Here is a 26,880-nt window from a genome sequence, read left to right on the forward strand (position 1 = left end):
ATAAATTCTGGTGCTGGTGTTAAATGAGCACAACTCCCTAATTGTGCCCTCAAATTGTGTTTTATTTTGCTTCTGAGTTTTGAAATATAATCAGTTTGCCTAATTTTATTGCATTTCCTAATGATGCTCGCCCTGAGCAATTGTACTGTGTAAGCCTTAGCAAACGGCGCGTGTCAGCTAGCGAGATTAATCTTGATTACTTTAGCCTTTGATGAAGTAGCGTACGATAATACTCTAATTGGGGAATATTGCCGCATAAAAAAGGTGATAGATAGACGGAGCGATAGACGTTCAAATTCCGCTCGTAAAGGTTGTACTGTTTATGCAATTAGCGCTAAAACATTTTAGCAGGTCTAAGATGCGTAAACACTGATTAATGACCGACTCTACTGATTACCTAGTTATTTTGCTATGTGTAGAAGGTTGGCAAAGAGCCTGGAACTGGCTGTTTGGATTTATAAAGAGGACACATATAAGCTGCTAACAGTCCCGAAGGGCACGCACTAACATGCTAATCACTGTACACTTCCCACAGCACAATCAACAGCCATTAAAAACAACTGGTTGGTATGAGTGATCAAGGGTTATCTCTTCTAGTGTCTGTAGACAAAATATTGCACATTTATTTATTCACAATTATTTATTTTATTTATTATTTTATTATTTATTTATTGTTATTTAATTAATTTACATTATTTTTTTATTATTTATTATGTACAGTGTATCACAAAAGTGAGTACACCCCTCACATTTCTGCAGATATTTAAGTATATCTTTTCATGGGACAACACTGACAAAATGACACTTTGACACAATGAAAAGTAGTCTGTGTGCAGCTTATATAACAGTGTAAATTTATTCTTCCCTCAAAACAACTCAATATACAGCCATTAATGTCTAAACCACTGGCAACAAAAGTGAGTACACCCCTAAGAGACTACACCCCTAAATGTCCAAATTGAGCCCTTTTCCCTCCAAAATGTCATGTGATTTGTTAGTGTTACTAGGTCTCAGGTGTGCATAGGGAGCAGGTGTGTTCAATTTAGTAGTACAGCTCTCACACTCTCTCATACTGGTCACTGAAAGTTCCAACATGGCACCTCATGGCAAAGAACTCTCTGAGGATCTTAAAAGACGAATTGTTGCGCTACATGAAGATGGCCAAGGCTACAAGAAGATTGCCAACACCCTGAAACTGAGCTGCAGCACAGTGGCCAAGATCATCCAGCGTTTTAAAAGAGCAGGGTCCACTCAGAACAGACCTCGCGTTGGTCGTCCAAAGAAGCTGAGTGCACGTGCTCAGCGTCACATCCAACTGCTGTCTTTAAAAGATAGGCGCAGGAGTGCTGTCAGCATTGCTGCAGAGATTGAAAAGGTGGGGGGTCAGCCTGTCAGTGCTCAGACCATACGCCGCACACTACATCAAATTGGTCTGCATGGCTGTCACCCCAGAAGGAAGCCTCTTCTGAAGTCTCTACACAAGAAAGCCCGCAAACAGTTTGCTGAAGACATGTCAACAAAGGACATGGATTACTGGAACCATGTCCTATGGTCTGATGAGACCAAGATTAATTTGTTTGGTTCAGATGGTCTCAAGCATGTGTGGCGGCAATCAGGTGAGGAGTACAAAGATAAGTGTGTCATGCCTACAGTCAAGCATTGTGGTGGGAATGCCATGGTCTGGGGCTGCATGAGTGCAGCAGGTGTTGGGGAGTTACATTTCATTGAGGGACACATGAACTCCAATATGTACTGTGAAATACTGAAGCAGAGCATGATCCCCTCCCTCCGGAAACTGGGTCGCAGGGCAGTGTTCCAGCATGATAATGACCCCAAACACACCTCTAAGACGACCACTGCTTTATTGAAGAGGCTGAGGGTAAAGGTGATGGACTGGCCAAGCATGTCTCCAGACCTAAACCCAATAGAACATCTTTGGGGCATCCTCAAGCGGAAGGTGGAGGAGCGCAAAGTCTCGAATATCCGCCAGCTCCGTGATGTCATCATGGAGGAGTGGAAAAGCATTCCAGTGGCAACCTGTGAAGCTCTGGTAAACTCCATGCCCAGGAGAGTTAAGGCAGTTCTGGGAAATAATGGTGGCCACACAAAATATTGACACTTCAGGAACTTTCACTTAGGGGTGTACTCACTTTTGTTGCCGGTGGTTTAGACATTAATGGCTGTATATTGAGTTATTTTGAGGGAAGAATAAATTTACACTGTTATATAAGCTGCACACAGACTACTTTTCATTGTGTCAAAGTGTCATTTTGTCAGTGTTGTCCCATGAAAAGATATACTTAAATATCTGCAGAAATGTGAGGGGTATACTCACTTTTGTGATACACTGTATGTATGTATTTATATGAAGTTTAGGTAAAAGTATCTTTTATGGGTGTGGAGGAATAAAGTAAAATGCTGACTATTTGTGGTGCTGGCAACATTTTGCTGAGGGTTTCATGGTGTCTGTGGGGAATCCTAATCACAACGGACTTCAGACTTTTGGGTGCAAAATATTCACTTCATGCCACGTTCAGTACCTATATCAATTCAATTTTTATTTATTTATTTGTTTGTTTGTTTATTATTATTAGTATTTGTTTGTTTATTATTATTATTATTATTATTATTATTATTATTATTTATTTATTTATTTATTTATTTATTTATTTATTTTTTATTATTATTATTTTGGATGGACAACAACATAAAACTGCTAAAAGGCATCCACAATAAGTCCCCACTGACAGTGGTCTGAGAAGGGACAAGGCAACTAAGTCTCATGGCTAGCAGAGGGCATGAAGACTATGGCACCTGTCACAGGATTGTTTATGAGTTTCCAATGGTTTAATCATGTAGTAACCCAACTTTAGGGAGTTGCAGACTAGAAGTAGTTTTTAAAATCAGCGATATTATAAAGTGATATAATAAAACGCTGACAATTTGTGGTGCTGGCAACATTTTCTAAAGGTTTCATGGTGTCATTATAGGGTATTCCTAATTACGACTAGGTTTAAGAATCTTCAAAACAGCGTGGGGTGCTTACAGGGATCCTCAATAAGTCCCTACTGACAGTGGTCTGAGGAGGGACAAGGCAGCCGAGACTCAAGGCTGTCAGAGGACATGAAGACTATGGCAACAGTCACAGTCATTAACTAATTAATTAACATAAATAAATAGATAAATAAATAAATAAATAAATTAATTAATAAATAAATAAAACCTAAACTCCACTGACAGTAGAATTGGTCTAATAATCCACTAGTGAATTGAAATAAATAAATAAATAAATTAACCAATCAATCATAAACTCCACTGACAGTAGAATTGGTTTAATAATTCACTAGTGAATTGAAATAAATAAATAAATAAATCCTAAACTCCACTGACCGTAGAATTGATTTAATAATCCACTAGTGAATTGAAATAAATAAATAAATAAATTCTAAACTCCACTGACCGTAGAATTGATTTAATAATTGAAATAAATAACTAAATGAATTGAATTAATAAAAAAAAAAATAATAATAAATAAATAAATAAATAAATAAATAAATAAATCCTAAACTCCACTGTCCGTAGAATTGATTTAATAATTGAAATAAATAACTAAATGAATTGAAATAATAAATAAATAAATAAACAAACAAACAAACAAACAAACAAACAAACAAACAAACAAACAAACAAACAAACAAATAAATAAATAAATAAATAAATAAATAAATAAATAAATAAATCCTAAACTTCACTGACAGTAGAATTGGATTAAAAATCTACAAGTGAATTGAAATAAATAAATAAATAAATAAATAAATAAATAAATAAATAAATAAATAAATAAATAAATAAATAAATAAATAAAAACAAGCATCTGAAATTTTACTGACAGTACAATTATATTAATAATCTACTAGTAAATTGAAAACAAACAAACAAATAAATAAATCATCTTAAACTTTACTTACAGTAAAATTGACTTTTAAATTTAAATTAATTAATTAACAAAAGGCATCTTTAAATTCTTTGACAGTAGAATTAGCTTCATAATCCAATAGTGAAAAGTTCATAGAACCACAGATAGGTGTCCCTAGATAGGTGTGCCACCCATACTAAAGTGTCAGGAACAACTCTGACACGAGAAGATCACAGTCATCTTCATTTCTATATGCAAAACTCCAAACGCACCAAAAGCACACAGACCCGTGTTTAAATGTTGCGCATGTACATTTAGACAAATCAGTGCATTTTGGAGCAGGAAGGGTAGCATGTATGATATCAAGAGCTCCATATCCAGAGTAAATTATAGGGGTAAAATGAGCGTTGGGGTTATTGATGAAATCAGGAATGGGATGATGTACTGGATTGTTTTTCATTTTTGCTGACATTTTATAACCACAAATTTAAATCCTTCACCCTGTTTCAAATGTGCAAGACAAAGGGCCAGTAAACCTGATTAAAATGCACACGAGAGCTCTATACGACATTATACATACAGGTAATTTCATTTCTTAATCACAACTTAGAGGCTAGCACATCATTCAAGGGTGAAATAATGGAATGCAATCAAGGGTGCATGGACGTATCAGAACATGCACGACTCTAATAGATTCTAATAGACGTGATGCAATTTTCTTCTGCACCACTGATTAAAGCTTTGACCTTATACTGAATTTCCCAGAATTACCCTAGTATTAATGCTGCACTGCCATGGTTCTTCACATTACACTTACAGTTAGTTAAATCTAGAGGAGCTGCTTAGGAGGTTAATCTATTTCTTGCCTAAATTATTGTGTTTGTTTATTTATTTATTGAATTTTATTTTTTATTCATTTTTGTTTTTATTTTTTATTTACTTATTTTTATTCATGTTATTTATTTATTTATTTAGCTAATTAATTATTTGTATTTTATTTATTTATTTAGTTGTAGTTCCAACCCTGCACGTAGGCGGCCTGGAGGTAAGAGCCGCTCTCTTCATGACCCCGGGACAACTGAGGAGTTCGGTGTTTCCCCAGGTGACTGAGCAGTCCTGTTCAGGATAGCACTGCTCACCCTCACAAGAGGGAGGAGACTCGAAAAGGTGTCTCAAACATTGCTTGTCCCCTCTACTCACTGGCCAGTTCACCGCGGCTGGCAGTGTTACCCTTCCTGCGGTCGAAACATAAAGAAAAGCAAAAGGTTGATTTTCGGAGCATGGAACATTCGAACACTCATGGACAGGAAAACTTTAACAAGACCTGAGAGGAGAACAGCCCTCATTGCAAAAGAACTATCACGCTACAGCATCGATATCGCCGCACTCAGTGAAACTAGGCTGGCAGATGAGGGATCTGTTGCTGAGCCTAAGGGCGGCTACACTTTCTTCTGGAAAGGCAAAGCCCAAGAGGAAGAAAGAATTCATGGTATAGGTTTAGCCATAAAGTCATCGCTCCTCAAGCAGTTACCAGACCTCCCTTCTGCCATCAGTGAACGACTGATGAGACTCCGCTTCCCACTTAGTGCCTCACGGCATGTCACGGTCATAAGTGCTTATGCTCCAACACTGACCAGCAGTGCTGAAGCGAAAGAGACCTTCTACGAGGATCTGAATAACCTCGTGAAGGCTGTACCCCCTGGAGATACGCTCCTACTGCTGGGCGACTTTAACGCTAGAGTCGGCACCGATTACTTGAACTGGAAAGATGTGCTGGGACCACATGGTGTAGGCAATATGAATTCCAATGGCCTGCTGCTCCTGAGCCTCTGTGCAGATAATAACTTGACAATCACCAACACCCTGTTTCGGCAAGCTGACAAGTACAAATCAACTTGGATGCATCCGAGGTCCAAGCAATGGCACTTGATCGACTATGTTATCTGCCGCAAACGTGATGCTAGAGACTTCAGGATCACTAGGGCCATGCGAGGGGCAGAATGCTGGACAGATCACCGTTTGGTCAGGTCAGTTGTCAAGCTTTGCATAGCTCCTACACATTGGAGGAAGCCCAAGCTTGTTCGGCCATCCTTTAACATTGCCAAGCTCAACTATCTAAGGCACCGAGACCACTTTGCGAACAGCCTCGATGACAAGCTGACCTCTCATGGACCACTCACTGGGAGCCCGACTCAAAAATGGGACCAGTTCAGCACAATGGTGAAAGAGACAGCCCAGTCAATACTCGGCCAAAAAAAGAGAGTGCACCAGGACTGGTTTGATGAGAACGACGAAGCCATCACCCAGCTCCTGGCTGAGAAGCAGAAGGCATTCATAATCTGGCAGAATGATATCTCCTCCACCTCGAAGCGTGACCACCTCAAACATCTTCAGTCTCGTGCCAAAACCGCCCTACGCCACATGCAGGACGAGTGGTGGAAGCGGAAAGCAGACGAAGTCCAGCTGTATGCTGACACTAAGAACTCGAGGATGCTCTTCAGCACCATCAAGGCAGTATATGGACCACCTCGACCAAACACCGCCCCTCTTCTGTCAACGAATGGCACGCTGCTGAAAGAGAAGAAGGCTATAAATGAAAGATGGAGGGAACACTTCAGCACCCTTCTCAACAGACCCTCCACTGTCAGCAACGAAGCCCTGGACCAGATCCCTCAGAGACCCACACTAGACAACCTCGACCTCCTCCCTAGTCTGAAAGAGATCCAGAAAGCCATCAAGCAGACTAGTTTAGGAAAAGCCCCTGGCCAGGATGGGATCCCTGCAGAAATCTATAAGACTGCGGGGCCAGTGGCTCTGGACGCCTTCCGCAACCTCCTCTGTAGCATATGGGAGGAAGAGGACATGCCCCAGGAGTTCAGAAATGCCAAAATTGTCTCCCTTCACAAAAACAAAGGTAGTAAATCTGACTGTGGCAACTACAGAGGCATATCTCTCCTGTCTACTGCTGGCAAGATTTTGGCACGTGTCATCCTTAATCGCCTGATCTCCAATATCTCTGAGGTGAATCTACCAGAATCCCAGTGTGGTTTCCGTCCAGGCCGAAGCACAACTGACATGATCTTTGTAGTTCGTCAGCTTCAAGAGAAGTGCAGAGAACAAAATCTGGACCTGTATGCAGTCTTCATCGACCTGACCAAGGCGTTTGATACTGTCAACAGAGAGGCCCTGTGGAAAGTTCTTTATAAACTTGGCTGTCCCAGAAAGTTCGTGACCTTGATCCGCCTGTTTCATGACAACATGACTGGCCTGGTCCTTTCTGGAGGAGAAGTGTCTGAGCCCTTTGCGATCGCCAATGGTGTGAAGCAAGGGTGTGTTCTAGCCCCAGTGCTTTTCAATCTCTTCTTTGCCTGTGTTCTTAACCAGGCTCTCGGAGACATAGAAGATGGAGTATACATCAGGTATAGGCTGGACGGGTCTCTCTTCGACCTCCGTCGTCTAAGTGCAAAAACCAAGACAGTCGAGAAATTGATCTTGGAAGCACTATTCGCTGATGACTGTGCCCTTATGGCACACACGGAATCTGCCCTCCAACTCATTGTCAACAAGTTTGCTGAGGCATCCCACTTGTTCGGCCTTACCATCAGCCTCGGGAAAACAGAAGTGTTATTCCAGCCCAGCCCTTCCTCAACAGACTTAACAGCCTGCCGTCCATCCATCTCCATCAAGGGAACAGAGCTGAAGACTGTGGAGGAATTCAGGTACCTCGGCAGTGTCATCTCCAGTGATGGCTCCCTTGACAAAGAGATCAATGCCAGGATCTGCAAGGCAAGCCAAGCCCTGGGTAGACTGCGAGTGCGCGTGTTGAATCAACACAACATCCGGCAGTCCACCAAACTCAAGCTCTACAAGTCAGTTGTTCTCACCAGCCTCCTCTACGGATGTGAGACTTGGACCTTGTACAGAAGGCACCTTAAACTGCTGGAGCACTTTCACATGCGGAGCTTGCGCTCAATCATGGGCATTAAATGGCAGGACAGGATCGCAAATCTTGAGGTCCTAGACCGTGCAGAGACCACCAGCATTGAAGCTATGATCCTGAAGGCCCAACTCAGATGGACGGGGCATGTCATCCGGATGGACAGTAACAGAATCCCAAAGCAACTCCTCTTTGGTGAGCTCTGTAAAGGAAAGAGAAAGCGAGGCAGGCCGTTGAAACGCTTTAAGGACTGCATCAAGGCCAGCATTGCCCACACTGGAATTAGCCCCCAAGCAGCAGAGATATTTGAGGACAAACGACGTGCCAGCATCTCTGAGGCACGTGCAAAAAAGAAAGCAGTAGCACTGAAATCTCCAGGCCAGTTTCCCTGCCCCCAATGCGGACGTCTTTGTCGTTCCCGCCTTGGACTTTATAGCCACCTTCGAGCCCACCCCTGCACATAGATGTCATTGTCGAACTCGACGGACCACCTAGGATTTATTTATCCATTTCATTGTTTATTTTTATTCATTTTTCATTAATATTTATTTTACTTAAATAATTATTTGTGTTTTTACTTATTTGTTTATTTTTATTTATTTATTCAATTATTTATTTTAATTTATGTTTTAGTTTCATTATTTATTTTTATTTTTTTATTTCATTATTTATTTATTTATTTTTATTATTTATTAATTTGTTTGTTTGATTTTTGTTATAATTATTTATTTAACTATTTATTCATTTATTCATTTTTTTATAAATAATATTTTTGTTCACTGTTTTGTATTTTATTTATTTGTTTTTATTTATTTATTTGTCTATTTATTTATTTTTAATTTTTACTTATGTATTTTTTTAAATTTCTTATTTATTTATTTATTTTAGTTTATTTATATATTTATTTTTATTATTTATTAATGTGTTTGTTTTTTATTTATTTATCCATGTCTATTTTTATGTCTTATTTATTTATTTATTTTATTATTTATTTTTATTATTATTATTTATTTAGTTATTTATTTTTAGCGATACGCCCTCTTGATTTTGTTCCTGCCGCATCTCTTCAGAGCTTGCGTTCCGTCTGGCTTTAGCCACCCGGAAAATACACCAGGCTGTCAACCCGCCGACACAGAGTCGAACCCATTACGTTCTTTTGAGTTTATTTCCCTGATTTAAAGCAACAAAGTCTGCTGGGATGCTCTCCAAGGATGCTGTCAGAACATGTTTTATGTCTTTGGCTTTTGCATCTTTCTGCAAGCTTGTCACATTCTCTCAGCGCCACCCAGCACACCATCAGGACCTCTGGTGTACCCAATATTATTAGAATATTGATACAATCCAAATAAGAAAAAAACTAAGAACAGTCGGTGTTGTTAGTGCATGAATTAAAGCGCCACTCCGATGATTCTGGGCATTTTAATTAGTGATTTTTATGGCCTTATCCTCTCATTAAATGAATTATTAATTAAGCAAAAAATATAGGCGTGTTTAATGCCTCAATTATCCAGGAGGGGTTTTATAGTGCCACGGTTCAGGATTCTAAAAGGGGGGAAAGAGGACTTTTAGTCCTGACCACCCCCCTTCCATCCTTTCTATTTCTTATTCTATTCCAGCTGCTGGTGGAATACATTATAAGCTGTATGCATGCATACTTCCACGCTGACATTTACCTGAATTAAAGTGTTTCGGATCAGCTGGACCGAAAGGTGCATACATAATGGTGAAGGTTGCACTTATAGAGTAACATTTCTCTAAGCAAGTGAGGGGTATAGTGTTCCCATAATCCAATGTATGAAAAATATGTACATTTTAAAAATAGGTTACTGTGTGACTACTGAATATTAGTATATTCACAATTTGCTGTTATATTTATGTGCTTTAGATAATCAGGATTTTAGATAAGAGTTTTTTTATTTTTTTATTTTATTTACTCATAGCTCCAATAATATAGGTAGAACCAAACCATGGTTGGCCTGTAATTATTTGCTAGGTTATTGGGGAAAGCTGTAACAAAAATACAGTTTATATTGTATATTTGGATTTCTTTCTTCAAATTGGTTATTGTTATTATTATTTATGTACTTATTTATTCATGTATTTATTTATTTATATAATTATTTATTTTTATTTTAAACATAGCCAATCATGTCTGTGTAGACACCAACCTGGCCAGTAGCACTGCTGAGAATCCGAACTTTGGAACCCAGCGATAGCAGTCTAGCGTCATTTATTAGTAGCTCAAATAATAATACATTTAGTAATAATGATAATAATAATAATAACAGTAATAATAATAATAATAATAATAATAATAATAATAATAACAGTAATAATAATAATAATAATAATAATAATAATAACAATAATAATAATAATCATAAATTCATTCATTCATTTATTCATCTGTTACCGTTTTAAACTACTTTTTTATTCTGGTCAGGGCAGCAGTGGGTCTAATTCATGGGGCGAAAGTTAGGAAACACCCCAGACAAGTTGCCAGACATTCACACACACACACACACACTTAGTCTTCAGGTCGCTGTACAGTTCACACTACACAACTGGATCTCCTGTAATCGAGAGTCTTTCAAGTCGGTGTGTATTTACATAGCACTCATTGCCAGTTGGACAACTCAGATCCAGATATTCGACAAGCTGAATATATCTCTTCAGTCGTCGAGCGCTTGTCAAATGCTCGGCGAGCCGCTTGGATCGAGTTGTTGAGTAGTTCACACATACGATTGAGAGCCGAATTTCGATCGCTGAGCGAACGCCGAGTTGCTCCCGAGCCGGCAAATCTAGCGCCGACCAGTCGGCGAGCAAAAATCAGGGCAGAAATTGTGTAGTGAGCTAGGCATTCAATTGGCTGGGTGTAAACTGGAGCTCTCAGAGAAAACCCACATGGACACAAGGAAAACATGCAACTCAAAACAAAAAGGACCCTGCTTGCTGTGAGGGGACAGTGCTATACACTGCTCCAACGAGCCCTCTTAACTTTCGTACCTTATCTGTTTACCTTAGTCATTTAAGGTACAACTCCACAAACTAAAGGTATAAATAAGGGTACCATCATAAAGACAAACAAGTCTACATTGTTGTACTTTCAATACTGAGAGTGTAGTCCCTTACAACAGGCATTTTTAAAGAGAACACAGTGCATAGGAAAATACTAAGACACAGAGATCACAGTAATACAAGCTGGACGAGATGTAGAATACAAACTCAAAATGTTCCATAGCAGAAATATCAGCACGGTGCATTAGTGCATTGATTTTGCTATAAACATAATTGAGGTGGATGATGATGTGTGGACTGGAACAATGAGACACAGAGTTGATTATCTGTGAAAGCACATGGGAATGAGACCGTCTAATTATTTTGCTTTAATGAAGCCAGTGTTTTCACAGAGCTCTGGATTAGTTGTTTAATGCACTGTTTACATACAAGCATTGTCAACGCCTCAGTGTGCACGATGTTACAGAGATACAAACAGAGCCTGCATTACCATAGTAGCTTACAGAGCGTTCTTTATTAGATAAAATCATTATTTTAATAGAAATGCTTTTTTACTATGTTATTTGGTAGCATTTTACTATTATTATTATTATTATTATCATTATTATTATTATTAATTTTATTTATTTATTGTTATTGTATTATTTATTTATTTTATTTTTTATTATTATTATTAATTTTTTTTTCATTTTTCTCCTAATTTTTTAAAGCCAATTAGTATTCCACTCCTGGGGACCCCGATCCCATCCAAAAAGGATATATTTGCTGCCACTGAGCACTTCTTATTTGCCCATACTTTGATGAATTTGCGCATTAGGCCAGTCTTGAGCACTGAGAGTCGCACACTGATCTCCCCGTTCCTCCACTTCTATACAGGCACCTCAGACCCCACCCCACCCCTGTTTAGTTTGGTCTTTTTCCACCCAGCAGACTAGTGGCCAATTGTGCCTGCTAAGGGGCACCCAGTTGACCGGTAGCAGAGCTGAAATTCAAACTATACCGTACCATGACAGATACTGGCTTTTGTATAATTCGCTGTGGTCCTTTTGTCTTTGGCATGGACAACTGATGCCTCTTTTTCCCAAAGACAAGCTGGAACATGGACTCGCTGTCTTTAGGTCATCTGAGGTGAGCTAAAAACCCATAGAGGGAGGCGCAGTGGCTAAGTGGGTAGCACTGTCGCCCCACAGCAAGAAGGTCCAGGGTTCGATCCCCAGGTGGGGCAGTCTAGGTCCTTTCTGTGTGGAGTTTGCATGGTCCCCCCGTGTCTGCGTGGGTTTTCTTCGGGTGCTCCGGTTTCCTCCCACAGTCTAAAGACATGCAAGTGAGGTGAATAGGAGATACAAAATTGTCCAAGACTGTGTTCAATATAACCTTGTGAACTGATGAATCTTGTGTAATGAGTAACTACCGATCCTGTCATGAATTTAACCAAAACATGACGTTAAAATCCCAATAAACAAACAAAACAAAACCCAGAGAATTTGGCAACGTTTCTGAATAGAATTGATGACGGCTTTCTCTTGATGCAGCGGCGACCCATGTTAAATGACAATAACTTCCCAAAGTACTCCCAACTCATTAGCTTAAGAAATGTATATGGAATATTGCCAGGCGGCTCAAAGATCACGCACATTCATGTTTTCCTTAATTAAGATTTCCTTAATATTTTAACAATATTAAGTACGGTAGATGGTGACCTACATTTTTGCATTTTTTTAATTGGGAAATGTTCTTTTTGACTGACAGTTATCTCATGAAGTACTGAACCCTGACCCATATTAGCTGGGAAACCATCACCTGTTACCAATTCACCTGCACTGATTTCACCTTTCTCTTTAGGTCCCGGCTTTTCGCACTTCTTTAAAAAAATACCCAAGATGAATGAATTATAGAACAAATCTCAGGTTTTTTTTTGTCTCGGTCGAGGTCCTTGTAAAAGCTGAAGGCATGACCTGCAACGTGCCACTGTTAAATAAAGATGCCAGTTTAGCAAAAAAAACAAAACTGCAGCTAAAGGAGAGAAAGAGTTTGTCAGGTAAAGACCGGGTAACACAGAAGATGCTGTTACTGCTGCAGAGGGAGTGTTTGCATTTCACACCATGAAGCATTGACACAGCTACAGATCAATGGACTGAACATCTGCCTTGGTAAAAAGTAATTCCCTGATTGTGAAACAGCGTAAACATTTAAGTGCGTGTACTAAGACAGAGGTTATTGTCAACGGGACTCTCCCAGGACCACTACAGAGCAGGTATTATTTGGGTGGTGGATCATTCAGCACTGCAGTGACACTGACATAGACCACTGATAAACTCAAACAACAGCAATAGATGAGCGATCATCTCTGACTTTACATCTACAAGGTGGACCAACTAGGTAGGCGTGTCTAATAGAGTGGACAGTGAGTGGACACAGTATTTAAAAACTCTGATCCACTCATACCAGCACAACACACACTAACACACCACCACCATGTCATTGTCACTGCAGTGCTGAGAATGATCCACCACCTAAATAATACCTGCTCTGTGGTGGTCCTGACCATTCAAGAACAGCATGAAAGGGGGATAAAAAGTATGTAGAGAAACAGATGGACTACAGTCAGTAACTGTAGAACTACAAAATGCTTCTACAGTATATGGTGGAGCTGATAAAATGGACAGTGAGTGTAGAAACAAGGAGGTTATGAAAACAAGACATCCCACATCTTCAGATTTGTTCCTACACCATGAATCCGGCGCTTGTCCATGTAATGTGAGGTGAAGGAAATGCAAAACTATTTTCAATAATTGATTCTGTACTTTAATTGAGCAGCATGAGTGAATGACATAGCTCATTAGCTCACTCATTAGTTAATTATCGGAGAAGTAGGACAAGTCAATAAAAGTGAAGGCAGTAAATTTCGGTGCTAATTAGCATCGTTCCCTTGGAGACATATTTAAAGGCAGATTAGTTACCTGAATGTCCCATGACGGAGAGCTGGGAAGGAACAGACAAGAGCACGCTAAGGTTAGCCTCTCATCATCATTAAAACTAGAATGACAATACTTACAGCCCTATTAAATAAGCCTGCCCAAGGAGAATGCCTCGGAGAGCTTGTAAACAATGACAAGTAGATAAATGATAGACAAGCAAGGTAATAATAATAATAATAATAATAATGATAATAATAATAATAATAATAATAATAATAATAATAATAATAATAATAATAATAATAATAATAATAATAAAATTAAAAAGAAAAAATAAATAAAATAAAAATGTATAATAATAATAATAATTATTATAATAAAAATGTATTATAATAATAATAATAATAATATTGTGCTGTTTTTAGCATATATTATTTGTATCTAAATAAAATAATGAATAAATATTTATGCCCATTGTTCATTTAGTTAATTGTCTAATTAATACAATAATTTAATTTGGTTTATATATTTATTTATTAATATATTCATGCATTAAACCTCAGTTACTGCTTAATCTAGGCCAGAATGATGCATCTACTGGCTTGATAATATCAAAACAATTTTATTTAAAAAGCAACAAATATTTTAGAGCCAACTGGTACACTATATGGGCAAGTATTAAGACACACCTTGTAATCAAGAGTCTCACAAGAGTGGCTGTTCCTATAGTCGAATAGATCACATAGAGAACACTCTATTTAATAGAACTTGTTTTAAAATGTCCAACAACATGTCTTAATGGCCAGGTGTCCAAATACTAATGTTTTTTAGCTTGTGTTTGTGTATATATGTGTGTAAGTGTGCATGAGTGTATTTTGTAAAGGCGACAATTTTTGTCATGAAGCTGTTTTGGTCAGTGACCATAAAATGGTCACAACAAAGCTTCAAGCTTGAGCTGTAAATTCTCTGGACCTGTAATTGCTTACAGACCTGATTTTTTATGGCATCTGTGCTTTTTTTTTTTGCTTTAGATTGTTGATTCTTTCCAGTGGTTATTTCTGCCTTTAATTGTTTGTTTGTTTGTTTATTAGGATTTTAACGTCATGTTAAGGCATGGGGAGAACATGCAAACTCCACACAGAAAGGACCCGGACCGCCCCACCTGGGGATCGAACACAGGACCTCCTTGCTGTGAGGCGACAGTGCTACCCATCGAGCCGCCCTTTCTGCCTTTAATAGAAAGACAATGCACAAAGAAAAACAAAACCTTATAACTAACTGACAGATACTTTCTTAAACCCATTACATTTTTATTTATTTATCTCTTCTATATCTTAAGTTTAATTTTTTGTTTTAATTATTTATTTATTTATGTATTTATTTATTTATTTATTTATTTATTTATTTATTTATTTATTTATTAACATGTTAATTAATTTATTTATTATAAAAAAATTTTACGATTTGGTTTTTATGTATTTATTTATTCAACCAAAATAAATTGTTGGTTTATTTGTTTACTTATGTACTTATTTGACAAAACATAATTGGTGGTTTATTTATTTAACAATTTATTTATTATTTAGGTTTTTAATATTATTTATGTATTCATTAATTTATTAACACATTAATTAATTAAAAAAAAAATTAATGATTTATTTATTCACCAAAACAAAATTAGTGATTAATTTATTTATTTAACAAAACAAAATTGGTGGTTTATTTATTTATTTTACAAAACGAAATTGGTGGTTCATTTATAATTTTTTTTAATGTTACAGTTTAAAATGTCACATTTCAAAGCTGCGAGTGTGAAAATGCCCATCACACGACTTACACACACGTTCACAGATGAAACGAGTGTCACAAACTTCTCTTTTGACATGCAAATTGGCCAATGAGATACTTAACACCTGACACGGACCATGACTGTGTTATTCATGCTTTTTTAATCAAGCTCCCCTCTCTCTCTTTTCACTCAGCTGTCGTGATCCGGCTCGGCCGGCCCGGCCTGGCGGATCTTTCTGAGGCCTCCGCCATGTGTCGCGGCACAGGAAGTAGCAGAAGGCTGCTTTTATTTACCTAGCGCGGCCCCACCGTGTCATCTGCTTAATCATGTGGCTAATGGACAACACAGCCTCGCCTCTTGCACCGGGCCGCACAATAGACTCCCATTTAGACCAACACAATGGAACGTTTAAGTCATCGCATGCGTCTGAGAGGCCGATATTGTGTCCCTTTTGTTGGGGCGCTCCTCAGAGACTTCGCCCCTTCCTTGTGTGAAAAAAACAAGCATATGCTTCCTCAGCGGCGGGTTAAGGAGCCTCGTGCAGCTGGATGTGGTGCTAGATGGACCGAATCAAAGCCAACGATTCCCATGATTAATTCAAACATTATCACGGTTTCAGATATAAAATTACCAAGACAAATATGTACTCCACTGAATAATTAATCACTTCTGACTTGAATTATGCAGGAGAACTTACAACAGGAGGCTATTCACTCCGGCTAATCCTCTTTTTTCCACCACTCAATGAGAGAGAGAGCAAGCTGCTCAAGCGTTTTTTCTACTCTTTTCTCCCTATTAGCCAGAAAAGGATTTGGTTAATGAAGTCTTAACCAGTCTGTTTAAATAGTTTAGCTGATGTGAAATCAGTTAATGTACCTCTTAACTCAATAAAATTTTTGTAAACAGTTAAAACAACTACAACCCCAAATCAGAAAAAGTTGGGACGGCATGGAAAAAGCAAATAAAAATAAAATAAAATAAAAAAAAACACAGAGACTCTTACATTTACTTTGACTTTTATTTGATTGCAGACAGGATGAACTTGAGATATTTCATGTTTTATCTGCTCAACTTCATTTCATTTATTAATAAACATCCATTCCTGCATTTCAGGCCTGCAACACATTCCAAAAAAAGTTGGGACAGTAAAGCATTTACCACTTTGTAATGTTGCCATTCTTTTTCACCACACTTAAAAGACATTTGGGCACTGTGATTTTGCATCGTCTTGTTGAAAAATGCATGGACGTCCCTGGAAAAGATGACGTCTTGAAGGCAGCACATGTTGCTCTAAGATCTCAATGTACTTTTCTGCATTAATGCTGCATCACAGAGTGTAAATGACCTTTACCAAGGGCACTGACACGACCTCATACCATGACAGACCCTGACTTTTGGACTTGTTCCTGATAACAGTCTGGATGGTCCTTTAAGTCTTCTGTCTGGAGCACACGGCGTCCGTTTTTTTCCAAAAAAAGACCTGGAATGCTGATTCATCTGACCACAATACACGTTTCCACTGTGTGATGGTCCATCCTGGATGCCTCAGAGCCCAGAGAGGTCGATGCCACTTCTGGACATGGTTTATATAAAGACTTCTTTTTTGCACAGTAAAGTTTTAAGTGGCATTTGTGCATGTAACTCTGTATTGTAGTGCTTGACAAAAGGTTTGCTAAAGTAATTCCTCACCCATGTGGTTATATCAGCTATTGTTGAGTGGCGGTTCTTGATGCAGTGCCGTCTGAGGGATCAAAGCTCATGGGCGTTCAGCTTAAGCTTGCACCCTTGGCCTTTATACACTGAAATTCCTCCCGATTCCTTGAATGGTTTAATGATATTATGCACTGTAGAGGGAGAAATATGCAAATCCCTTTCAATCTTGATTACAACCATGATTACAATCACCTGTTTGGTATCACATCTTTATTTAGTTTTTTCACCTCATTACTAGCCCTAAATTGCCCCCATCCCAACTTTTTTGGAATGTGTTGCAGGTCTGAAATGCAGGAATGGATCTTTATTACCAAATGAAATGAAGTTGAGCAGATAAAACATGAAATATCTCAGGTTCATCCTGTCTGCAATCAAATAAACAAAGTAAATATATGGAACACTGTGTTTTTATTTTATTTGCATTTTCCATACTGTCCCAACTTTTTCTGATTAAGGGTTGTAGAATGGTCATTGCTAGTCATCACTATCATCTAAAACAAAAACTCCCTGTAATTCTCCAACAAATCCAAAAGCTAAAATTTCATATTTAGGTTTAGCTGAATTGCTATTTATCTGCTAATTGGCTAGCATTCACTAAAACTATTCAGCTACCAGGTGACACAAGGTGACATGGCTAATGCTAACAGGTAATGCTACCTGAAATAAGGGCTACTAAATGTACTTTTCCCTGTACTAAACATAAGGTGACCATGTTTTTGCTTTTGAAAGTTTGGTTTGGGATGGAGGGGGGCGGGTGTTGGCATGTAATGTATCCAAGCGTGGTACAGCATCAGGGTCCTGGGGACCTGTTTGGATTAGGCTAAACTGTTCCCAGTGTAGGGCGACACGATGGCTTAGTGGGTAGCACCGTCGCTCCACAGCAAGAAGGTCCTGGGTTTGATCCCTAGGCAGGGCGGTCCGGGTCTTTTCTGTTCGGAGTTTGCATGTTCTCCCCGTGTCTGTGTGGGTTTTCTCCTACAGTCCAAAAACATGCAGTCAGGTTAATTGGAGACACTGAATTGCCCTATAAGTGAATGGGTGTGTGTATGTGTTTGTGTGTGTGCGTATGTGTGTCTGCCATGTTACTGTGTGCCTTGCGCCCATTGAAAAGCTGGGATAGGCTCCAGCACCAAAGTGACCCTAATAGGATAAGCGGATAAGAAAATGAATGAATGAATGAATGAATGTTCCCAGTGTAAGTACATAAACAAATACTTAAATGATGCCCTACAAGGATTAGTAATCAGAACGATGCCGGTTCAATTCCCACCACAGCCTAGTTGCCACCGTTGGGCCCTAAGTCTTGGGAAAACCCTCTGTAACAATGGGCATTACTAAAACACTTTGGGCATTTTTATAAAACAGATTACTCGACTAATTGACTAGTCTTGCTTGGCCTCAATGGATGTGTAGAGGAAGGTACTTACATTAAGAGTCAATCCATCAAAGGTGGCCTAGTTATACTGTCATTATCTATTAACATTTCCAAGGTTGATAGATTTTTTTTTTTATCAGTATTGTAGCAGTGCTTCTAGAGAATGAGTTTTTAATGGGCCTTGGATTTCTGTTTAACAGTCACTGTGCTTTAAGACTAAAACTAAATGTGTGTTATAAGAAAAGATCTGATTAAGCAAACCATATCCAGTCGACCCTTGAGTTACAAACGGTTTACCATATTAACATTTTGGGTTACGAACGATCTTTTTCCACTCAACGTACGAACAAATTTCGGATTACGAACCGTGATTTGGAGGTTAATAAATATATTTTTGCAGTGCAGCGTGGGTATTATGGTTTGGCGTGGACGATAAGGTTACAAATACTGTAAAACTTGAGTGTATACCGATGTATTCTGATAGATTATGTCCCTGTCTCACGTTTTTACACTCCCACCACAGGTTTCCAAACCCCGTATCTTGCGTTATCATTATCATTATCTTCAGCAGTTCACACATAGCGACCGAGAGCAAAGCCGAGGTGCTCCCGAGCTGCCAAATCTAGCGGTGACCAGTCGGACGAGCTAAAATCAGGGCAAAAATCGTGTAGTGGGGAACTAGGCATAAACCAACTAGCCAACCTGAATTACGAATTAGCTAGCAAGTTAAGAGACAGAGTAGCATTTTACAAGGTCACAACAGAGGAACAAGAAGTGCACTATCTAAAAAAAAAACATCAGTACAACATCAGAAATATATCATATACTTTACTCTTAAATTACACTAAATTCTTCGTAGCTACAATTTTATACACATTTGTTCAGATTATAAAAAATCAAATACTAAAGGAATGACGTGGATTACGTTTGGTATCTTATGCCAAGTTCACACTACACGACTTTCCAAGTCGTCAGGTCGCTGTACAGTCCACACTCCACATTGGATCTCTTGTAATCGGGAGTCTTTCAAGTCGGTGTGTATTTCACACTACATGACTGATCAGGGATAGGAGGTTTCACACTACACCACCTATCACCAACTGGAATTGCAGGCGAGCTTCTTTGGTCTCCCAAACTACGTTCTGTCACGAAAACAAACGCGAGAAGTGATGAAATGTTTAATGATACCACGTCCAAAAATGCACGTCAACAAGTAGCGAGCGATTAAAGTTTGTTCAGCGTAAAAACAGGGAGAAAAAATCAATGAATCTGAGTGGATTTTGCTTGGATTGTTCTATAGTGAGTTGGAGGTTAATACATATTTTTGCAATGCAATGTTGGTGTTATGTTATGTAGAGAACGATCAGATCAGAAATACTGTAAAACTTGTGTGTATGCTGATGTATTCTTATATAAACTATATTACGCCCCTGTCCCACCTTTTTACACTCTTGCGTTCTCATTGGCTGTTCGACACAGCACTCATCGCCAGTCGGGCAACTCAGATTCAGATATCTGGCATGCTAGAGATCTCGCTTCGGTCGCCGAGCGCTCAGCGAGCCGCTCGGGTCGTGTTGTTGAGTAGTTCACACATAGCGATTGAGAGCCGAGTTTCGATCGCCGAGCAAACGCCGAGTTGCTCCCAAATCTAGCGCCAACCAGTCGGCGAGCGAAAATCAGGGCAAAAATCGTGTAGTGTGAACTAGGCATTAGTTGCTATGATCTTGAAGTCGTATTTTATATTTATTTTTATATAATAAAAATAAGTTTTATTTAGACATCTTTTCAAACGTCATACTACAAACATGAATGACTTGAATGTGTCATAACTATTAAAGACTGTATGTGTATTTATGCATTTACACCTGTATGGGAAAGGTTTGGTACTGTTGTACTCACAGTAAAATATACTATTGATAGGGAGAATTTAACAAAAAAAAAAAGTAGAAATTATTTGACAGGGAACAACAATTTAGAAAAGTTAAAAAAGGGGACTGGTAGAGAAAATAATAAAATGAGGTGGTTTAAAGATAGTGTAATGGTCCAGAATTAATAAAAGGTGTGCAATTCATGTGATTATTTTTCACATTTAAAATAACAATATTAAATAAATAATATTATATACAGTATAGAAATATTATTGATATTGTTGGGCCTGTTTACAATGGATCCCAGCATAAATGTAGCCGCCAATTAGAAATAATTTATTTACAAGAAATTGTGTTTGTTGAAGGAAATTAAAAAATGCATTATATAAAGTTTATATTATAATTGTATGTATTCCTGTGATAGATTGGTGACTTGTCCGGGATGTTTCCTGAATCATACATTTACATACATTACATTCATTTGCAGTATTTAGCAAACGCTTTTATCCAAAGCGACTTACAGTAATGACTGAATACAAGGGTTAAAGGCCTTGCTCAGGGGCCCAACAGTGGCAACTTGGCGGTGGTAGGGCTTGCTGTGGGGCTTGAACCGGCAACCTTCTGATTACTAGTTCAGTTCCTTAACCACTAGGCTACCTCTGTGAAATAGTGGTGGTAAAACAGACAATGAATGAATGAATGTATGTATTTTATGTACACGTAGATTAAATACATGAAACATTAAACATATGGATACCTACATTATTAGGCAGTGGTGTTCAACTTCATTCTGTTTGTAGATGAAGTAGATAAGCAAAGATTAATGTCACTTTTGCCGACAATTCCTTGTTTATTGTCACTCCACTCTGAATTTAGGCTTTTATATCCTTCCAGTACGTTTATCCAATTCAAATTTAGATACATTATGGCTTTTAAATGTGTACTCTTGAGTGAAAGGATATTGTTGGTATTATTTAACACACAGTGTTTTCTGGTGGCGCAACACCCATTAAGAGTGAATGGAATTGGTAATGCCAGTTCAATATGGGACAGATTACAAAGCAGATAGAGGTAAATAGGTGTATTTATTGATTTAAATGAGCTTTATAATCATATATTGGTCTTCTATACATTTCAATAGAATTCAGTTCACTACAGTTTGTATTGGGCTTTTAACCATCGATGATGTCACAATGCAGCCGAACGTTCCGAAGATTCAGTGTAACCTGCAGCTGAGCTGTAATTCACATTTCACCTGAACCACAGAGAGAGACAGACACACTATCAAGCTATCAAGCCTTATTTCAGATAAACGTCAAATTTTCTTAACTTTGTGACACTTGATCGTGTTTTGAACACACAGTGACTATGGAGCAGGTAAAGACTGATCATGTGATGTCTTTATAGCTTTTTTTAAACAGATATCTTAAGCTGTCTTTACAAACCATATCTATAGTTTGATGCTGAGTACATTTTGTTGTTGCTACCAGATTCATACCACTAAAGGTACAAAGAGGTGCAGGGAGGCTGATACAGAAGAGTCACCCAGCAAAAGACACCATGCTGAGGAAGAAGAGCGACTCTCACCAGCCGGTGTGTGAACAGCGTTTATGTAGTGTAACAATCATAATACAGTAAAAGCAGGTTAATCCACTTTAAACTGTGCTGTATCTTTAAAAAGTTGAAGTTTGTACCCTTAAACTCGACGTTTTTTTTTTAATTCGACATGTTCAGCCTTAAATTAGTTTATATAATTTTAAAATAACAATGAACAACCATTTTTATACAGTATTTGTGTTATTTTCAGTGTATAAGTGTCAAAAACAACCCCATTATTTTACATTAGCCTAAAATATATGCAGTTCCAAAGGACCATGGAACGCATTAACAGGTTTCCCATACATCCTAATGGGGAAAAATACCTTGAAACTCAATTGACGTTGATTTTTGAGGTACCACTGTATTTATTGGGTGGATTGGGTGGTTTTTTTTTCCTTCACAGTCATGTTTTAATCATATAATGCAATTCTTGACTTTGATTAGCCCTTAAATAAGCATTAAATAAGGAAAACTTAAACATTGTATTACAGTTATAGTTTAGCATCATTTGAACAGCCATAAAACAGTTAAGGTTGTTACAACCCATACACACATGTAATACATGTACATATATAAAATATACACTGATCAGCCATAACATTAAAACCACCTCCTTGTTTCTACACTCACTGTCCATTTCATCAGCTCCACCCTGTTCTTTAATGGTCAGGACCCCCCACAGGACCACCACAGAGCAGGTATTATTTAGGTGGTGGATCATTCTCAGCACTGCAGTGACACTGACATGGTGGTGGTGTGTTAGTGTGTGTTGTGCTGGTATGAGTGAGTCAGACACAGCAGCGCTCCTGGAGTTTTTAAATACCGTGTCCACTCACTGTCCACTCTATTAGACACTCCTACCTAGTTGGTCCACCTTGTTGATGTAAAGTCAGAGACGATCGCTCATCTATTGCTGCTGTTTGAGTTGGTCATCTTGTAGACCTTCATCAGTGGTCACAGGATGCTGCCCACAGGGCACCGTTGGCCGGATATATTTTTAGTTGGTGGACTATTTTCAATCCAGCAGTGACAGTGAGGTGTTTAGCTGTGAGCATTGCTGTGTCTTATCCACTCATACCAGCACAACACGCACTAACACACCACCACCATGTCAGTGTCACTGCAGTGCTGAGAATGATCCACCACCTAAATAATACCTGCTCTGTGGTGATCTTGTGGGGGTCCTGACTATTGGAACAGCATGAAAGAGGGCTAACAAAGCATGCAGAGAATCAGATGGACTACAGTCAGTAACTGTAGAACTACAAAGTGCTTCTATATGGTAAGTGGAGCTGATAAAACGGAAACAAGTAGGTGGTTTTAATGTTATGGCTGATCAGTGTATATGTCATATGTATATTACATTTCAGTGTGGGAAAATCATTACACTTATTGATAAACCACTATGAGGACACTGGATTATTTACTGTAAATAAAAACATACAGTAAGGAACCAGGTTGTAAAGTATTAGCAATAATAAAACGTCTAACATGACAGCTTTGTTCTTCCTATAGACAGTGCACAAACAGCTTTGGTCACTGAGCCATCCACCCCAGTGATCCCTGGTTACAAACTGTAAGTGTTTTAACTCTCTATTAACTGTAACTGCTTTATATGTACTGTAGTTCACTCCTCCTAATACTTTCCTACACGTAGCATTAAGGTGAGTTCTCTGCTTCTTATGCAGGAGATACACCAAAGTGGTGACACTCTCACAGAGGCGGCAGTACATGCGAGCGTACAAACAGCTCTCTGAAGAGTACTGCGCCCTGCATGCACGCGTCGATGGCATCGAACCATTCTGCCATCTGGAGCCGAAACGAATGGAGTTTCAGGTAGGAACACCAGACAGATACGAGCTCGTTTACAGACGAGCGTTCACTTACTTTCACTTATATACACCGATCAGGCATAACATTACGACCACCTTCCTAATATTGTGTTGGTCCCGCTTTGGCTGCCAAAACAGCCCTGCAACTGTGATGCACTGTGTATTCTGAAACCTTTCTATCAGAACCAGCATTAACTTCTTCAGCAATTTGGTTGGTTTGAACCACACGGGCCAGCCTTCGCTCTCCACGTGCATCAATGAGCCTTGGCCGCCCATGACCATGTCGCCGGTTTACCTACTGACCACTTTTGACATATACTGACCACTGCAGACCGGGAACACCCCACAAGAGCTGCAGTTTTGGAGATGCTCTGACCCAGTCGTCTAGCCGTCACAATTCGGCCCTCGTCAAACTCGCTCAAATCCTTACGCTGCCTAATATATCGCACCTACTAACAGGTGCCGTGATGAAGAGATACCCAGTGTTATTCACTTCACCTGTCAGTGCTCATAATGTTATGCCTCATTGTTGTACAAGCGTTCTTCAAAAAGTTTCCACACTTTTTTAACTCTATTTATTAAACATTTCGAAGTCAAATTACATCACGTTTCTACATAGTCACCTTATGAAGCATTTTTCCCTGTGTCATATTAACGTTAAAGCTTCTTTGAGCGGTTCAAAAAGGTGCAAATCAGATGGCTTTAAATCCAGACTATAAGCTCTCTCTGAGTCTCTTAGACACGCCCAATTACTACTCCTCCAACATTCACTGTTTCCAATGAAAATATAAAAGTGCGGAAACTTTTTGAAGATGTTTCTTTCACTTTGCAGTGCTTTGATTTATAATGATCATTATTGTGTACTTGGATTGTGATTTTTTATTCCATAATAAACAGATTTAACTACAGTATTTTTCTTGTACAGGAAGTGCATGATGAGGACAACCAGGGTGAACAGAACTCGCTAGAAGTAAGTTAATAATAATAATAATACTAATGTACTAATACTAATGTAATACTAATATACCATTAACCTATTAACATGTGAATCGTCTCTGTGTGTATCTACCTGTAGCACTACCTGAATCACACTAGCGAGAGAGAGCGGCTCTTTTACCTCCACCACAAGCTTGTTTACATCAAGAAGCTTTGTGCTGACTTTGACCACTGGTGGAGGAAGAACTTACTGGCCAAAGCCAGAAGAGCCCAGGAGAAAACCAGTCCTGGATGTTTTTAGTCTTTGTTTTAATCTCTTCCCTCCCCGTTTCCTTTTTAATCTTTCTAAAATGCTGTTCCCTTTAAATTATTATTGTTAAATTCTCCCTATTAATAGTGTATTGTACTATGTGAGTACAACAGTACCAACCTTTACCATACAGGTGTAAATACACAGATATACATACAGTCTCTAATAGCTATGACACATTCCCCAAATAAATGCAAAGTCATTCATGTTTGTAGGATCACATTCGAAAAGATGCTTAAATAAAACAAATATAAAACACGACTTCAAGATCATAGCAACTAAGATTACAAACGTCATGCAGTGACGAATCCACGTCATTCCTTTAGTATTTGTTCTTTACGATCTGAACATATATGTACTGTATGTAATTGTGGCTAAACTATATATAGATAGTGCATTTCTTGTTCCTCTGTTGTGACCCTGTAAAATGCTGGAGTAACTAGCTATTTCTGGTAAATAGATGGCTACTCTGTCTCTTAACCGGCTAGCTGGCTTGTAATTCAGGTTGGCTAGTTGGCCTAAGCGGGCCTTGTGCTCGCCCTAACCCAACGACAAAGGAACAAGAAGATGTACAGCGTCCACTATCTACATCTAGTATCTAGTACTTACAATATGGTACATTTATATTCCGATCGTAAAGTGCAAATAATAAATGATTGGCTTGTGTTTGTTCATCATAACGTTTGTAAAACTCGTTACTATTTTCTTTAAGTCTCTTTTATATTTGATTTATTTGACATGTTTTTAATGTGATGCTCCAGACACAGATGAGTTTGTATTTAATTGTTGAACATGTCGTTTCTGTTTCAGACTGTATGTGTATCTTTGCATTCACACCTGCATTTGGGAAAGGTTTTGATACTGTTTTACTTTCATTTTACCATATTCTATTGTATTGTTCTACTGTCTCTCCTATCACAGTGTCTACTCTAAACTCCAACCCCAAGAGTGTCACTGTAATTGATAGGAGAAACAGTATTCTGTTCGTCCCAGTTAAACGTACTTAAATAAATGATTCTTTTTTGTTTTATTTGTCACATTTTTACATTAAAACTCACCATCCCCAGCAACAGGACACATCCTCTACATCCTTGTACCTCACTCTTACTCTTTTCCCTTTTCCCTGAACTACAACTGAGAATAAATAGAATATTAGTGCATTGCAAGTGCTGTGTGTGTTATCTTTATTTACAAGCAAGAACAATAATAAAAAAGACCATGCATTATATAGGGTTAAATTGTATCAGTTGTATCAACCGGAAGATTGGAGGTTCAAATCCAGGCTCTCCTATGCAGCCACTGTTGGGTCCTTGAGCAAGGCCCTTAACCCTGTCTGCTCCAGGGGCGCCGTACGATGGCTGACCCTGCGCTCTGATCCCAACTTCCAAACAAGCTGGGATATTCGAAGAAAGAATTTCATTGTACTGTACACCTGTATATGTATATATGACAAATAAAGCATATCTTCATCTTCTTCTAAATATACACTGATAAGCCATAACATTAAAACCACCTCCTTGTTTCTACCCTCACTGTCCATTTTATCAGCTCCACTTACCATATAGAAGCACTTTGTAGATCTACAATTACTGACTGTAGTCCATCTGTTTCTCTGCATGCTTTGTTAGCCCCCTTTCATGCTGTTCTTCAATGGTCAGGCCTGCATGTT

The 26,880-nt window shown here is 38.5% G+C and overlaps 2 protein-coding genes across 2 annotated transcripts in view; both read left to right on the forward strand.

Annotated features, from left to right (window-relative positions):
* The window catches only part of LOC134300780 (uncharacterized), a 67,208-nt gene extending 58,891 nt beyond the window's left edge, over positions 1 to 8,317 (forward strand). Inside the window, exons 3-4 of the mRNA XM_062985203.1 lie at positions 4,927 to 5,018; positions 5,124 to 8,317. Coding sequence (XP_062841273.1) covers positions 4,927 to 5,018; positions 5,124 to 8,317 — 3,286 coding nt within the window. The remainder of the gene's footprint in view (positions 1 to 4,926; positions 5,019 to 5,123) is intronic.
* A 13,485-nt stretch (positions 8,318 to 21,802) lies between these two features.
* Positions 21,803 to 26,395, forward strand: LOC134301240 (RNA polymerase II elongation factor ELL2-like). Its single transcript, XM_062985859.1, has 6 exons — positions 21,803 to 21,911; positions 22,025 to 22,127; positions 23,649 to 23,709; positions 23,822 to 23,969; positions 24,891 to 24,935; positions 25,041 to 26,395. The coding sequence occupies exons 1-6, from the start codon at positions 21,903 to 21,905 to the stop codon at positions 25,200 to 25,202; spliced, it is 528 nt and encodes a 175-aa protein (XP_062841929.1). The 5' UTR covers positions 21,803 to 21,902; the 3' UTR covers positions 25,203 to 26,395.
* The last annotated feature ends 485 nt before the right edge of the window (positions 26,396 to 26,880 follow it).

This window comes from Trichomycterus rosablanca, chromosome 23, assembly GCF_030014385.1.
Source record: "Trichomycterus rosablanca isolate fTriRos1 chromosome 23, fTriRos1.hap1, whole genome shotgun sequence".
Lineage (NCBI taxonomy): Eukaryota > Metazoa > Chordata > Actinopteri > Siluriformes > Trichomycteridae > Trichomycterus > Trichomycterus rosablanca.

Coding starts and splice junctions, on each gene's coding strand:
- LOC134301240 (XM_062985859.1), top strand. Junction 23,970..24,890: donor CGAAACGAATGGAGTTTCAG/GTAGGAACACCA, acceptor TTTCTTGTACAG/GAAGTGCATGATGAGGACAA. Junction 24,936..25,040: donor GTGAACAGAACTCGCTAGAA/GTAAGTTAATAA, acceptor ATCTACCTGTAG/CACTACCTGAATCACACTAG.